At 44.3% G+C, this 16,830-nt stretch overlaps 1 protein-coding gene across 1 annotated transcript in view; it reads left to right on the plus strand.

Annotated features, from left to right (window-relative positions):
- Window positions 1–16,830, plus strand: part of MDGA2 (MAM domain containing glycosylphosphatidylinositol anchor 2) — a 391,532-nt gene that overhangs the window by 160,755 nt on the left and 213,947 nt on the right. The window contains exon 4 of the mRNA XM_054827962.1: window positions 5,879–6,053. Coding sequence (XP_054683937.1) covers window positions 5,879–6,053 — 175 coding nt within the window. The remainder of the gene's footprint in view (window positions 1–5,878; window positions 6,054–16,830) is intronic.

Here is a 16,830-nt window from a genome sequence, read left to right on the forward strand (position 1 = left end):
TGATATTCCACATAAGAATTTTTGAACAATGAACAGTACTTTTACCTGAAGCCATTTTCAAGTCCAGTATTTCAGTCATTACCATATGAAATAAATAGGAAGAGAATTTTTCGTACCACTGTTGCATATTGATAGCCGGTAGCAATATCTATTCCAATACCGACAGATGTTTTGTACCCTCTGTCTCATTGGCCTTGCTGCATCACGCTGCCTCTGGTTTACTAAAAATCAAACTGCGACATCATCCCCCCATTATATTTAGCTATAGGGGCGGCTAATCCTGTAGTTTAGACATGCGGATGCTTTCCTTTTGCGTATGGTGAGGACGACTTGGTGAACACGTGGGAGATTGCCTAGAGTAAACGTCTCCCTGCAAAAGTAAGTGCAGAGCGGTGGTGGTTTACATCGGTGCTGTGTCTCCTGCCTTGTGGGCATGGTGCGGGAATAGCTGTGAGTTGGTTTAGGTGACCAGGGGATGGATGTTTAGAAACCCTTGGAGGTGTACGTTGGATGTGCTTGTCCCCTGAGTCATTGAAGGGCCCTGCAGAAGTGTCGGACACTTGTCCGGTGGCCTGGACACAAGTCAGAGGGCACCCATTGAGACGAGGAGCTGTGGGAGTCACCTGGTGATGGTCCTCGTGCCAAGGACGTTGAGCAGTTCCGTGCAGAAACCTTGGAGTTGAACAACGTGCTTTCCACTGTGGACCTGCGCCCGCGTAAGCCTGGTACAAAATCCATCCCTGCCCGTCCGGCGGTGGTGGTTTACATCTGCCCTACAGCCATTTGGCTCTGCAACGTGCTTGCAGGAAGGGGAGGGGCAGCTTGAGGAAAAAAAGGGCTATTTGGGGTCAAAGCATGTTCCACTTATTGCATATAGGTGTGAATGGTCTCTCCTGCTGTCGGGCAATGAAAACTTGGATCCAATGTGCTCTCCTGGTGGCTTTTTTTTTTCTTTTTTCTTTCTGGGTTTTTTTGGGGTTTTTTTAGAGCATTTGGGGATTTTTTTTAAATTTTTTTTTAATTCAGAGGGTAGGAAGGGAGTATTGGAACTTCAGAGGTGAATTGGAGCCAAATTATAGAAGAGTTTTAAGTATATGGTGTAGCTCTCGGTTCATTGTCTAACAGAGCAGCAGATGATGGAGATCTCCTCGGGGTGCGACTGGAGCCCAGGCTGGCCCCTTTAGAATGAGCTTGGGTGTATGTCGCAGGGCACTGAGGTCTGCAGTGTGGTCACATCCCCTCTGAATAGAACAAAGAGGTCAGGGGAGATGCATATGCTCAAACCTACTTCAGATAATTTCATAACTATAAAGGAGCAGAAGTCACTTTCTCTCTCCTGGCCCAAAAAGGACCTTTCATGTACTACGTCCTCTGTGTTTATCGTGAAGGCCGTGAGTGCTCTTGCCTTCGGTAGCTGCTGCCCCAGCCATTGCTTTCCTGAGAACAAAAATAATCTCATGGAAAAAGAAATTGAAGGGATTACTTTCCTTTTTTTTTTTTTTTTTTTTTTTTGAGGAGAGGTGGTGGGTACGCTTAAGATGGCTTTTTCCAAAGGCTCTGATTTCTTTAGGCATGAAGAAATGTTCCAGCACGTCCCAGTGAAGTTGTGCAAAGACCTCTTTTATGGCTGTTTGCATGCAAAGGAGGACTTTAATCTGAGGCAGGGATTTGGGGATTATAACAGTGATCAGGAGGTTCTCTTCATCTTCTGTTCCTGGCAGTGTCAGAGGGCAGCGACTGCAATCAGCGGCAGTGAGATGTGGTACCATCACCCCGTGCAGGCGCTGGGAGTGGTTTAAGGAACATGTTTACTTGCAGTTTCTGCGTTAGGCAGATTTCAGTGTCGTGATACAAGAAAAAGATTGTCAAAAACTCATTTTCCACCAAGTATTTCCATGGAAGAGAGAAAAGGTTCCATTGCAAAATGGTTGGGGTTTTGTTGGGGTTTTCTGGGAGATCGTTGGTGGTGGTTATTGTTTTCAGTGAAGCAAAACGTTTTGTATTCAGAGTAAAGGTATTGTAATGTTTATTGTCTTTGACAAAGACAATATTTAAAACGGAAGTGTTTCATTTTTATAACATGAAAATTAAATATTTTTCTTATTCTCCTGCTTTCTTTTTGGACACGAGTACTTTATTGAAGCTGAGAAAAGTTAGGCAAAGTTTTCTCAGAGATTATTTTTTTTTTTAGTCTGCATTTTTAGTCTAAAAATATAAAGCCTGTGACTCTTACTGAAGTTGCAGGAAAGCTCGCTGAGAAAGCTGAAGCTGTCGGGTGAACTGTGACTGCGGGTCGCAGGGCATCTCCTTAAGCCAATAAAATACTGTCAAAGATACCGATGGTTGGAGAAATTACGGGCGTATATAAATCAGACAAGTACACAGGTCATGATATGGCTAGCTGGATCATAACTTAATAATTTTTAAAAGTTGAATAATTTTTAATTGACTTGTTCAGAAATCATTTTTTACTTCTGCGTGCGTTTTGTGAGAAAAAAGAAAAGGCAGAGATATTTGATAACTAAAGACCCTAATCATACGGGAGAGCAATGACGATACACGGGTGGGATTCCCGAATGTGCAATGGAGTGACAGTGAGTACTTTGGCAAGTGGCATGCTGAGAAGGCAGCGAGTGCGTATCTGTGTGATGCGTTAACGTTTATTAGTCCGATTTGGGTAGGCCGTGATGTGCAGACATAACTTTTTCATTAAAACTTCGCATTACAAGCGAGAATGGCTTCGACTTCTCGGTGGAGCAGAATTTATTTACTTCCCGTGTTATCCACGCTGTCTGAGTAGACACGCAGAGCTACTTCTGCACCAGGACCTGGGAGGTTTCGAACAGCAGAGCAGATTACGAAGAGCAAACACTGATAAAATGCATCTGGGCGAGCAATTGTTTTGTGCAAAGTTATTTGGAAATGCTGGAGTATCTGAACTGTGTGAATACATAATCTAATGCTTTTTTTTTTATAAAAAAACCCAAACAACAAAGCTAGTCATCTAGAGCCTTTCTGAATCCTCTGCCGTAAAGAAGTGTGGAGGCTGCTGTGGGGTTTGAGGCTGATCCACGATGTTCCACAAGCCCCTGGTCCCCCTTTGCCGCTGGTCTGCACCTTGAAAATGGGATCGGGTCCGTGCTGTGGCAGCCGTTGCTCTCAAGGTCACTGCTGTAAGCAGTGGTGAGGACTTGGACACCAGAGCGGTGGGATGCTCCATCTCTAAGGATGGATTTGATGGTCTCAGTCTCTTAAAAGTCATTGGAGGTCACCCCAAAGCGTGGACTGGAGCTCACAACGGGTGAAACTGCCAAGGACCTCTCCGAAGAGGTTTTCAGCCTCAGACATCTGGCTTTCCTGGGCCCAATTTTTTGATTACCACATTAGCATGGTGTTGGAGAGTCATCTTTCTTCACGCGCGTTCAATGAATTACAATGCAATATTGATCACCACGGTTTTGTCTGTATGTTGAGTTAAAGCTAAGGTAAATAATGAACTGACGTTAAATCCGAGCAGTGACATTCCTGGAGGGTATCTTTTAAGAGAGAATCTAGTCAACAATATTCCTTTTATTCTTCAGGGATCCCTACAATACAGTACAAAATTATTTAATTTGTTAAAATTCTTCTTTCCTCTAAAACATACATGTATGTGTATTTCTTTAAAGCTGAAAAGTCCGCTTCTGTTTACAGCCACCCAGGATCCTGTTAAAATCCCTTACAATAAAGAGAAGACAGACACATCAGGGTTAAGGTGCAGTGGAGGGGGGAAGGCTTTTGCATTCATTAAAAAAAGAAGCAAAACTCTGACAGTATCTAACTAAACTTTGCTATATTTCTTTGCATAAGTTATGTAACGTTACCAGTACCATAGATGCTGATAGTATTTATAACGCATTATTTAAGTATTAAGTTCTTTTGACAGGGCAGACTGCATTCCACTTGAAACGCTTTGTGGGAGAGGGAAGGGAGGAAGAGAGAAGTAAATGCTAAAGTAGAGTCGCTGTTAATTTTTTTCCAATTAAAAAGCAAACAGAGCTGTTTTAACAATTCTGATTACATAAAGGGAAGTAAAACACACAAGAGATTCCGTGAGCATCTTAAATACTGTTTTAAAATACTTCTCAAGCATTTGAAATCTCTATGATGAAATTGTATTCTGCAGCATGCAGAAGCTGAGCGTGTGTTCCAAAATTATCCTGCAGCACATTTCTATGGATGATTTAAAAAGCCCCGGAGCCAAGAGTTTAGAATAGAAGTACAGACAGATTGAGACTGGTAAATATAGCAGTGCTAATAGCGTCTCTCTCGCACGCAGACCGAGTGTTGTGGATGTGGGGTTTGGCATATTTGCTTTCTCCCAGGGCAGCAGGGAGTGTGAGAGTTATGCAGGTCACCTGGCAAGAGGGCAAAGCCAGTTGGGCTTATGAATTTAACAAGTCAGAAAGACAGGAAGATTTTTTGGAACTATTGTTTGCTGTAATTTCATCCTCTCTCTCAAGGGAGGGAGAATTGGTATGGGCTACAGCTGGTCATGAAATTCTCAGTGCAGTGCGTTTTGTAGAAGACCCCTCCTGCCCAGAAGTTCGCACTGAGAGGAGGGCTGACCCCTGCCCACCTTCTGCTCTCGTGCAGGTTACTGGGATGCAGACCCCAGGTCTGGGTCAGGACTGGGTATGGCGCAACTCAAGTGTCTCTGCACCCTGGGAGAATGATCTCCCTCCAGCCAAGGTAATCCTTAGGGCCACCTTGGTGTCCACCAAGGGCTGCCTGGCTCAGCCGTTGGACCTTCCTTTGTGCGGGAGAGGGCTGGAAGCACGATGTGTCCAGCTCAGGCTTGGCTGGGCGCGGGGACAAGCTCTCATCGATGGTCCGGGCATGAGCTGCCAAGGCTGCAACACCTTGTCCAAACCAAGCCAATACCAGCTCAAGGTTGCTTGGAGACAGCCTGCCTAGCAGATCCCAACGGATCAGTGTCTGAATGCTGTTCTTTAAATCATGGCTTCGCTGACTACCTTTGGACAATCTTTAGGGATTGCAGGCTGGGAACTAATAGCCAAATATTTATTATCTTGTCTTGTGTCAATCTCATTTTTTATCGTAGAATCATAGAATAGTTTGGGTTGGAAGGGTTGTTTAAAGGTCACCAAGCATGGATGTTAGCAATGTGGATGTCCACCTCTGTGCAGCTGTGGGCTGTTGCTGGCATTTTTATGGGTTTGGAATTAAAAAGTTCCCTTCAAAAAGCCTTCACTTTTGGAAAATAATTATCAGAGTAGAGGAATCTGTAATTGCCATAAATGATGTGAAAAACCCCAAACGACCTATTTGAAGAAAGAGATGTTAGTAGTTTGTTGCGGTTTCAAGCAACCGATCATTTGACTCCTTAAAATTGGATTTTACTGCTGCTAAGAGACAATCCACCAGTTGTTTTGAAGGTGCTTTCCAACGTGCCCTCATCTTTCATGATTTCAGTGACATCTGTCCATGTTCAGTACACGAGAACAGCCACCCTTTCTGGTGAGCTCTGCTTGTTGCTGTTCATGGGGAGTTTTTCTGCAGCCATTCCAGCTGTGTGTCACTGATGGTGGCTTGAGTTGTTCTCCCTGTCTCTGCTAGTGGCATTTAGTTTTTATGAGGTGTTTCCATCAAAAGTAATCAACTATTTCTAAGAGAGAGTGATAAATGCAAGATTACTCATCAGGGGTTCTTGGATGAAGTGTTTGTAACCACGAGCTCTTCAGCTTTCTGGAGAAGTTCCCCGAGTCCTCCAGCATAAAATCTCTGGCACACGTGGTTCTGGGTTTGGTGAAGAAATCTATAGACTCTGCTCACGTTCACAGACTTAAAGTAACAATCTTTTTTGGTGCTTGCTCAGATCAGGTGGACCAAAACAGCAGGAAGTGCCTCTGACAGATTTCAAGATTCGAGTGTCTTCAATGAAACCCTGAGGATATCCAACATCCAGCGACACCAAGGAGGACGCTACTACTGCAAGGCTGAGAACGGCTTGGGTTCGCCAGCCATAAAGTCCATAAGAGTGGACGTGTACTGTAAGTAAACCGCTTGGGAAGTTCTTACTGTGCTTTTTATTAACTTCTTGTAATCTCTGGCGTTACAACAAAGTGACCAGCTCTTTGTGAAGTCCGCTTTTAAACGGTACTTTAGGGCAGATTCTGCAGCTTTTGGGAGTATTTCTGGTCAGAAGACGTGTGGCTGCTCCCGCTGATGTCAGGTGGGGCTGCTCACATATGGAAATATCTGTAAAGAAAATCACAATACTGGGGTAAGAAAGATGAAGCTCAAATACAACTCAGCCTGCTTAGATATCAGAGGAAGATTTGTCTCCAGCTTGCAGAGGGTGACGATCTAGTACGTGGCACGGCCCTTAATCTCTTGTACTTTTGGCTGTGCTTGCCCTTGAAACTGATACGGGAGCAAGGACAGATGGTTTTTGCTATTTTGCTTTAACTGCTGCTGAAAGATGTTGTGCTTTTTTTTTTTTTTTTAAATAGCAATCTCTTCATTTTCCTGTGATACACAGTTTGAAATGCTGCACTTGAAATGTTGGGCAATGAAAAATATGAAGTATTGGGATTGCAATGCAATTGGTCACCGGAGCTGATAGAAAAAGAGGAAACAGTTGAAAACATCCTACTGCAATAAATGCACAAAATGGAATTTAAAAAAAAAAACAAACCAACAAATAAAAAAATCCCAGTCTGACTTGCACAGAGGCCAGTGTCAGTGAGCGGGCCAGGCAGGCGACGCACGGCTCTCGCTTGTGATCAGGTAGTTTGTTGCTGTAGGTTTAATGGTAACCGTTGCGTCTGACTGTAAATTATGTGACTGGACTCAGCTGTCAGTGAAGGGACCTGAATGCCTCAACCAACTGTGGGTTTGTGTACACTTCAAATTAAGAAAAACTGTTCCAAATCTGCTTGAAATGCTGCAAAGATGGAAAGTCTTTGCAATATACGTTTGGAAACTCTTCTAGTGCAGGTAGTGCTGTGTAAACAAATGTGATTACATGCCACAAATATAGTTAAACAAATAGCTGGGGCTCGAAGTTAGCCTGTAGTCTGCTGAGTCCTTCAAAGAGAAACCCAACTTGTCTTAGGGCTGTACAAGCACGGGGCTTGTGTTTCCCCAAAATTCCCATCTCTCTGTCAGATGAACCACAGGAAGTATGTTAATTCAGAGACCCGAGTGGTGACAATTTTTGTGGGTTAGTTATGGGAGCGGTGGAGGGGCGCATCTGCCTTTTGGGGGATTTTCTTGCCTAGTGTGTGCAATTAGCTTCGTGATGTGCTTAACGAGCTATAACATACCGATGCCAAATTCATAAATCCTTTATGAACAATAACTGAATTAGGAAGTAATTGCTCATTAACTTGTTGGAGTCAAATAACTGAACCGGCAGCCGTAACGACTGCGTATAAGCACACCACGCAAAGCCTTCAGCGTCTGTGCCGGGGCTGGCCCCGGGTTTGCAGCAAGGGGCGAGCAGGATGCCCGGTCCAGGCAGCATCCGGGGCTCAGCGGTGCAGGTCGTGGTCCCAGCACTCCAGTCGGCCCCAGAGTCCTCCACGCACACGCGGGTGCTGAAGGCATTTTGTAGGTCAGCCCTGTGTAGCTGTTCAATAAAAACCCCAAGAGTAAACATTTCAGTCTCTTCTTTCGGATGCCGGTAAAGCGTTTGTCTCCTACCCCAGCATCCGTGTATTAGATTCTCCTTCATTCTTAATTTTAGATGTGGCTGTGCAATTCACGTTGGCAGGAAAAGCAGTCTCAAGACTGGGATGCTACATGGCCTGAGCACGAAGGGTTGAGAAAGATTGTTTTTAAATTTTGATTTTTCTTGAACGTCATTGAGACTTCCTTCTGGAGGGTGTTTTTTTCCTTGTTTTGTTTAGCTATTGATAGGTGTTCTCGGATTTGCTCTCCGGGATTTATTGCAGGTTTAGTTTTTACATCATATGCTGCTTCTTAATATACCTCAAACACAGATGATGTCTTTCTGGAACATGACAAGCTTCAGGTTCCAGCTGTGATTAAATCCTAGGTGATTTCCCTTCATATGCAGGCTGATATTTCACTGGGCGTTTTCATCTGTTAATGATCAAATATTTGCAGCAGACAGTACTGCTGTGGTAAGCTTAAGGTGCCAGCAAAGATTGGATCTAGCTGTGGAAAAGATAGGAGAAAAAAGCCCCCATAGTCCACAGAAAACCTCATAAGAAATCAAAGTACTGGAAATTAAAATGGTCCTGTTGAAATTTCCGAGTAGCTTCTGTCTTTTTTTAGTTGAAATTTTCTGGTTTGACTTTCTGTTTGTTGAATATTTACTTTATAGATCCTGTGTTGTGTGCGCCACGTCGGGAGCTCTGGGTGGTGCTGAGCAAGAATGTTGGGGGTGGGTGTGTTTTCTTGAATAATTGCCCATGAGATGCTTTTGCTCAGAGACCCCAAAACAAACCATAGGGATCACAAGTACTTGGCCAACTTTTTCTATCAAAATGTGGTTTTGTTGGTTTTTTTAGTGAACGCCATTTAGTAAAATTACATCGAGAAAGACGGTTTTCTTCCAGATTTAAGTAGCTGTCAAAAACAAACCTGTGGAAACCAGATGATATTGCCTTCTGAAAGCAAAACTTTATCATTAGAGCAAGAAAGAAATGTTTTTAATTTTTTGATGAAAGCCTCAAATGTGTTTAAGGAAACAAGTGAAATGTTTATATTTCTTAAAAACTGTATGGGTGAAAAAATGAGTTTGGAAGCATCTTGGCTTTAAAACTAAAGAGAGAAAACAATATTAAAGTTGTGTTCCATGTTAGTTTTGGATCAAGAACACTTCCTAAGGGCTAATTTAAGTCTTCAGCCTCTAATTTAAAATTTGAAAAGGCACTATATCTGTGTAGCTTGAAAATGAGTTGTTGAAAAAAATCCACAGAAAATCTTTGTTTCCTCATTCATCTCCATTATTGACTTGCTGGCTGGTTGGGAACTTTTAATATCAACATTTGGATGGGAAATCTCACTCTCCAGTAATTTCCTGGTTTTCATTTTCCAGTTAGCTCTGGCATTCAGCAGCACTTGGAGCCACATTTGCTGCTACTGCAGTAATTAATTACACAGATAGAAGTGGTGAATGAGCCAGAGTGTTGGGCTGTCTGAGAGGAGAGGGGGCGGTTACATTACTTTTCATTATTTTTGTGGACTTTCTGTAGTCTTGAAAATGCTTTTAGTTTTGTTTTTGCAGGAAGGCTTCATCAGAAGTTGCCAGATGCTTTGCATGGATCTGCACGTGTCAGGTAGCTTGTCTGTTAAAGAAGTCTCAGAATATCATTACCAATTTCTCATGATCTCAGATGACTCTGACCAAATCTTCTGACCACTTGGTCCTAGGTGCTCAAGAGGTACTTGATGCGTCTTCTGTAAAGAAGATCTAAACTTGGGTGGCTGCAGAGCATCTGCAGAAACCTGCCTGTGGTAGGACACCAGCAGCTGGTGCCTGGCCTCACAGATGAGTTTTGGGTCTTGCCCATGATGTGGTTGGGAAATGAAAGAGTGAACTGCACTCCTGTGAAAATCTTCATCCCTGTCTCTCACCCAGCGCTCGTTTCTCTTTGGGACCGCTGCAAAGAGTGGATGCTGGGTCTGGGTTCACGCATTGCGTAGCAGGGTCCAGGTGGACGGGTTCATTGAGTATTTGGAAGTAAATAATATTAATGTTCATAGATAGATGCATCTCATTCCTTCATCTCTGCAAGTTCAGTGCAGGGTTAATGGTCACTTGGTATTATTTTGGTGTACCCTGTAATTCTGATTTATCACTTTCTAAAAACTGTTCGGTTATTAGTCTGAATTACATGCTGCTTGAGGGCAGAGTATTTTTTTCTGCTCTAAGAAGTTAAGCAAAACCCAAAACATTTTATAACTACGTTCATGAGTAAGGAACACAGCTAAGTAGTTAAACTCAACACGTGCAGTCATTCTGAAAATAGCTGGGGTGTAAATCCTCTGCTGGACTGAAGGGAAAAAAGCGCTTTGTGAAGAATGAGTAGTTCACGGTGTTTACAGTGAAGCGTGTAACTGTGTATCCCGGTGGGCTGGTTTGACTTGGTTCATATCAGACACGTCTGCTAGATGACTAAATCTCCAGGAGCTCAAGGAACGTCCTTCAGGTGCAGCATTCCCATCAAGCTGCATTTAGTCATGATGCTGCTTTTAGTGATGCCCTAAGGAGGAGAGGGAGTTTTGCTGGCCGTTCTGCAGGTGATGGTGGTGCCGTACCTGCTTTACTTAAAGCTGTCATGGATTATGCCAAACTGGGCTACGATCTCTTCTGTTCCTTTAACATAGGCAGATCTAAGTCCAACCTTCAAAAACGAGCAGTCCCTTCTGGTGTGGTGCAAAATGCTTGAATGTAAAAAAACTGAAGCAAAAAAAAAAAAAGGTGGTTCAGTGTTGCAAAGTTCTCATTTCATCTACAGCTACTCTTGGAAAGATGAGGAGTCTGTGCCTGTTCCTGAGCAGGCACAGAACCTCCTTCCAACACTTTGCACCTAATCTTGGTTTTCTTTGCTGGTTCGTTTTAGAAAGATCTCCTTTTTTGCTTTCTGGAGGGATAGGACTGGGGTAAATAGACTGGTAACAATCTCCACTTCAGAAGACAACTTTCTGTCCTTACTTTTGTGCTCTCCCAGCTTTGGCTGAAGATCCTCATCTCTCACATCAGACTAAAACAATCGTGCTCGGTCGGTCCCTGTGGCAGCATATTCTCGGGAGGAAGGTTTCCATTCTTGCTGAGGCACCAGAAGAAGAAACTGCCTCATATATCCAAGCTGTATTCATCCTAGACTTGAACTCTTTTTCTTCTTTCTCTGGAAGTATCTCTTTAAAGTACATCTTATCCTTCTGCTTTGAAGAAACAGCTTTTGTACTTGACTCCTAGGAACATTTTTGCTTGACTTATGGAGGACACTTTCTCCTTTTATAAGGAAGGAAACTTATGGCATAAATTAAGTATTTTTATTTAAAGAAGCAGAGCTCTTACAAGAAAGCTTCTCTGCTTGTTCCCACAGGAAAACTTACCAGATTGGTAACAAAAATCACTAACTGCTTGACTGAAGATATATTTTTGTGTTCCTCTTGTTTCACGGATACTTATGGACACAAGGGCAGGCTGCCCAGTTTGAGTAAAAGAAAGTGGAGTGAAAGGTCAGGTTTATGTTAAAATTTTTCTGAAATTAATTTGGAAGTCAGGATGAAAAAATGTTTTCAAACAGATTTAGCACACAGATACATTAAGATTTTATTGCACAGTATACGAGACATACACTGTGCAGAAAACACTGATCGTTGAGAAAATCTGTAATTCCAGGATTAAGAGGTTGGTCTGGGGGTTTAGGGAAAAAAAACGTTTCTTTTGCTCAGAGACCTGCTTGAATCTTTGCTTGCAGCTCTATTTCCAGAAACTGTCCCTTTACACAAGATTAGTTAGACCCACCACAGGGTATTCTGTTTGCATGAAACACGTTAAGTCCATCCACCATCAGCCACTGTGTGCACTGGATTTTGGCTGCTTTTCCGTTGCAATAGCGTTACGGCAAGGGGGGCCCAGGGCAGCGGTTTATTCGCAGCACACGGTTTTATCCGATGGCGGGAATATGCCCTGCACCGGTTCCCATCCTCTGTGTAACACCAATGCAGTTATAGAAGGGGGAAGGCTCCTGCAGACCCCCACCTATTCCTCCTGAATACCTGTTCATGTGCGTTTATATCGTGTGTAATGTTTGTGAGGGTCATAGTTCTCTTGGGTCTCTGCTTACCACCCGTGACGTTTCCCTAGCTCTGTCACTTCCAGGTTCAGATCTCTCGTTTCAATTTTTTATGGGTTACTTGTACGGTTTCTGCTTCTCTGATGCGTCTCGTGGCGCGTGGCTGCAGCAATTGTTTTTGCTGGCCGTCGTCTCCGTTGCCACGAGGAAGTTTGTGTTGTTGACAACTGGAGCATCTGCCCTGGTCCGTGAACATCATCAGGAAGCTTCAGGACCGGTGTTAGCAAGGCCCGTGAGTGCTCAGGTTTGCATCCTAATCTTGTCATGTCAGTGAGAAAGAAAAGAGACCAAAGCTAAATCTAGCTCTGGTCTCAATTCCAGGCTCAGTCTTGATGCCCTTATTAATAGGAATATTTTTTTTTCTGAAGAGTACCCTTTACATAGGTGGCATGCATTAAAGACCTCATCAATACCTGTCTCAGACCGGAGACTTTGTTAGACAAAACACCTCCTGTGGCTGTACCTGTCTCCCGGGCTTTTTGATGCAACTCGGTGCTGGAGTCAGGAGGGACGGGACCTCCCAGCTTCAGCGGTCGCAATGTGGGATTGACTGAAACATGTTCAGTGCTGACAGATTATTTTAGCAAACAAGGAGCATCGCAGCTTTCCTGGCTTGGGATGACACAAAATGCTGCTGATAATAAGTGTCAAATGACAAAAATATCAAAATGCTAATCTTCTTCAGCATCCGAGTGTGTCTCCTAGTAGCATGTGCAATCACGAGTCTGCAAGAGAAGTGTTACTCAGAGGGATCGCAGGGTCTGTAATTCGGAGATCGTGATGCTAATGTTCCGTATCAATCCGGGGAAGGATGTTGCAGGGAGATGCCGAGTGTTGTGTGGAGGGATTTAGTTGCATTGCTCTCCGTCTCTGTCGTTCGTGTTAACGGCAGTCATACTGTCCACCCCCGCACTCGGCAGTCCAAGTTCACCCCTAATTTTCTGCCCGCTGCACAAATCCTATTGTTGGAATGCAGAACCAAATGCAATGTCGATAATTATTTCGTTCCCAATAATTGCTCCGTTGGGCCACTGCAGAAGTGCTGCGCATGGTGCCCCAGCGCCTGCTGCGGTGCAGCGCCGTAGGGCTTGAAGGTGCCTGTCGGGAAGCCACGGCTTTGCTTTCCCTCTTCATAAATGCCATATACGCGTGTGCGCACGCAACTGCTATGATGTGCTTATTTACGTAGAGCAAAATAGATTTCGTAATGAAGATAAAATACTGGGAAGGGAATTAGCTGAAAGTGCCAGCTGCTGCTCCTCACGTTGCTCCGTGTCCTTCTCAGCGTTCTCCAGTTCACCGCAGTCCTGGGAAGCTGGATTTAAACTTGCTGGGATGAGGAAGAGGTCATGCTTTCTCCCGGAGTGCTATTTTTATCTGGATGAGATAATTTTGTGCTCCTCTGGAATGATAAGAAGGCTGCCCTCCGATTCCTTCTCGCTACATGGCTAGTATGCGGCCAAGTCTGCCCGACAGTGGGAAGGAAAGACAGTGGGGAATTTTATATGGAAAAAAAAATATTAAAAATGAGCTCTTTACGCTGATTCTACTGAAGGAATCAACACATAAGTTCACTGGGAGGATTTATAGCAATGGGCTGTTTTATGCATGCAACATTGATGGTAAAAGTGAGTATTGAAGACAGTGCTTTCTGGTGAGTCTTAAAGTGCCTCCTTAGATAATTGCCGTGCTTCAGTCTTTAAGCATCCCCTGTTTTCCAGTTTCCATTGCGCGAGAGTATTAAAGAAATCCCTTTCACTCACTCAGTTTTCTCCATCCTAAATAACCTCCAGATTTTAAAATACAGGCACTGGCAGCATCCACTTCTTTAGATTCACATGCTGTCGTTGCTGCTAGAGTGGTTTTTCAGAGGGTGAGTGATGCTTGTGTGTGAGCTGAACCTGTCCTGACCACTACAGTATTCCGTTCAGATTTTTTTTTTTCTGAATAACACAGATGTAGCTGTTGGACCGTTAATATTAGTATGACCATAACGCCTGAGTAGCAGCTTAGTTCTTTTTTCCTCTGGGGTTCACACGGGGAGAATCTGACGTGACGTTGATGCTTTGGCGCGTTCTGGGTGTGCTCAGTGCTGCTTGGGCGCTGAACTGCTGGGCTCTGCCCTTTCCGTGATGGGAGCAGGGTTGGTGCAAGGCGCTGGCTGTAGATGTGCAAAGCGCAAGTTCAGCTCCTGTGGGGCTTTGCAGTGGAGATATTTCCTGCTTGGGCTTGGGTGGCACCTTAATCCCACACGTTCATGGCGCATATTTTCTGCACACTTCTCTGCAGATGTTTATATCGGTCTCCTGGCCACAGCAATTAAGATATAGTTCAGGGACTGAAAATATAGTTCAGCTGCTTCATTATTTTCTGTGCTGCCTCTTTGATTTGTGTTTGCCTTGTACTGCCTGCAGTGAATCACGCGTTCTTATTGCAATGACATTTTTAATTTCCATCTCTGGTATCTACCAATATTCATTGATATGTTATTTGATCTTCCTTTTTGGCCTTTCATTTATTAGAAGCCCAGTGACATGCTTAAATCCTCATACACATGGTTGGATGAAAGACAAGAAATAATGAATGCAAATTTTTTTTTTAAAAAAGGAGAAAATTAATATAAAGCAATAGCATAAGCATTGGCATGTAAGAAAAGCAACTATATTAATCTTTCATCAGTTTTTTGCATGATACAATAAAAGAAGACACTTTGAAATGAGATATTATGCAGATGGAAAGCATTTTAAAAGCTTTCCAATATTGATAATGGTAATCTTTCAACATGAGAGAAATACAAATTTAATTTGTAGGTTTCTGATTATTCCCGGTCTGAGGTCAAATTTGTGCACGACAACATTAAAGCCTCTGAAAAGGGCCATGCTCGGTGTTTACAGGCAGTACGCAGCGCGGCGGTGGGAGAGGTTGGGCTGGCTGGGGGGGGCGGCTCCGGGGAGCGCTGGGGCTCAGGTCTGCACCGCATCTGTGCAAGACAGAGCAGCTGGGCGTGTGTCCGACAACGTGTCTTGATCAGCCCCTAGTTCCGTTTCCTAACTTGTAGAAACACAGAGCAAAGATTTGGGTTCAATCCACACTAAGTAGGTGGGTTTTGGAGGTGCTAATGTGTTGGGAAAGCGAGAGTGAGCTTCGCTGTGGGGGAGACGGGTACCAGCAGCTGCTTTAGAGGTGCCACGCTTGCACGCACGAGGCTTTTCTGTGGGAGTGTCACAGGATCACAGGATGGCTTGGGTGGGAAGGGACCTCCCAGCCCATCCAGTTCCAACCCCCTGCCATGGGCAGGGACACCCTCCACTAGCCCAGGTTGCCCAAAGCCCCATCCAACCTGGCCTTGAACACTGCCAGGGAGCCAGGGGCAGCCACAGCTTCTCTGGGCACCCTGTGCCAGGGCCTCAGCACCCTCACAGGGAAGGATTTCTGCCTCACATCCCATCTCCATCTCCCTTCCTGCAGCTTCAGGCCATTCCCCCCTGGCCTGTCACTCCCTGCCCTTGGCACCAGCCCCTCTCCAGCTTTCCTGGAGCCCCTGCAGGGACTGGAAGGGGCTCTAAGGTCTCCCCGGAGCCTTCTCTTCTCCAGGTGCAGTGCTGGGTGGTGGTGGCTGAGGACTGAAGTCCTTGTCTAAGAATTTTTGCAATGGCTGAAACAACAGAGCGGTAAAACATGTAAACATCTTGAGGAAATGGTGTCTTTCCTTAAAAGAAACTTAAAAGGGGTAGATTTCCTCTCCCTGTCATCACTTTGGCCATTACTTGTGTCTGCATTTTCCATTCCCCTGGGACCATCTGCTTATCCTTCGTTATCTTGCTGATGAATCCTTTGGCTGGACAGTTGGATTACAGAGAATTATTCTGCCTAATTATCGCCCGAGGAGGTACAAGATTGCAGCAGAGGGTGCGTTTGGGAAGCTGATGGGCAGACGATGGTATCTCACAAATACATCACCAGCTGCTTAGCAGTGTTTGGCTGAAATTAGTTTCCTGCTGTGCACGTGCACGTCATCCAGGGGGGGTAGGAAGAAGGGCCCAAACAAGGGTGGGAGTCTTGCAGAAATTCAGAGGGCAATGGAAAACCGATGAGCTGCCCTTTATTATCCAAAGAGAGGTTTGCCTCGGGCATACAAGCAGAAGTGTTTTTTGTAAAGATTTGTCTTTGGGTTTGGTTTGGTATTTTTATTTTGTGGGGTTTGTTGTTGTGTTTTGGGGTTTTGTGGGGTTTTTTTGTTTTTAATTTCAGTGCATTTGTATATTTCAGGAAGTTTTCTGTAACTTTTCATCCTTTTTTTTTTTTTTTTTTTTTTTGATGAAAACTGATTTTCCTGAAGATTGAACACTGTACTTCTCACTGCACAGGACCTGGTTTATTCCTGTTTTTTACACAGTTGTTACACGTTCGAATATAGAGACTTCTGCTTCCCCTGAACGGGGAAATGCCATGTCCTTTGGCAGCGTGGTGGTGCTGGTTTCTGTTGAGGTCTTGATGCCTGGTGTGGGAGGGCAGGGTGGGCTCTGTGCCACGGGGTTCGGCTCTCGTGGAGCTGTTGTGAAACAAGGTCTCGCTGTACGTTTGCGTGGAAGCCACCAGAGTGGAACCCAACCATTCTCGTTAACAAAAGTGTCAGCGTAAATGGTGCAAACATATTTCATGAGAGGCGCTGACATCAGAGCTGTACTGTTTCCAGCTAGGTTTGGATTTTTATTCTGACTATCTAATCATGGAACCTTTAAGGTTGTAAAAGACCTCTGGGATCATCGAGTCCAACTGTCAACCCAACACCACTGTGTCTACTAGACCATGTCCCAAAGTGCCACATCTACACTCTTTTTGAACACCTAAACATGCTTTTTGAACACCTGATTTGTACCTCTAATTTGGAAATTTTGGTATCAAATGCCTCGAAGTCCTGATCTAATGATTTGACTGAAAGTTTATGGTTGGGGACTGACGGGATTTGGGACTGGTAGAATTTCAA

This window comes from Grus americana, chromosome 5, assembly GCF_028858705.1.
Source record: "Grus americana isolate bGruAme1 chromosome 5, bGruAme1.mat, whole genome shotgun sequence".
Lineage (NCBI taxonomy): Eukaryota > Metazoa > Chordata > Aves > Gruiformes > Gruidae > Grus > Grus americana.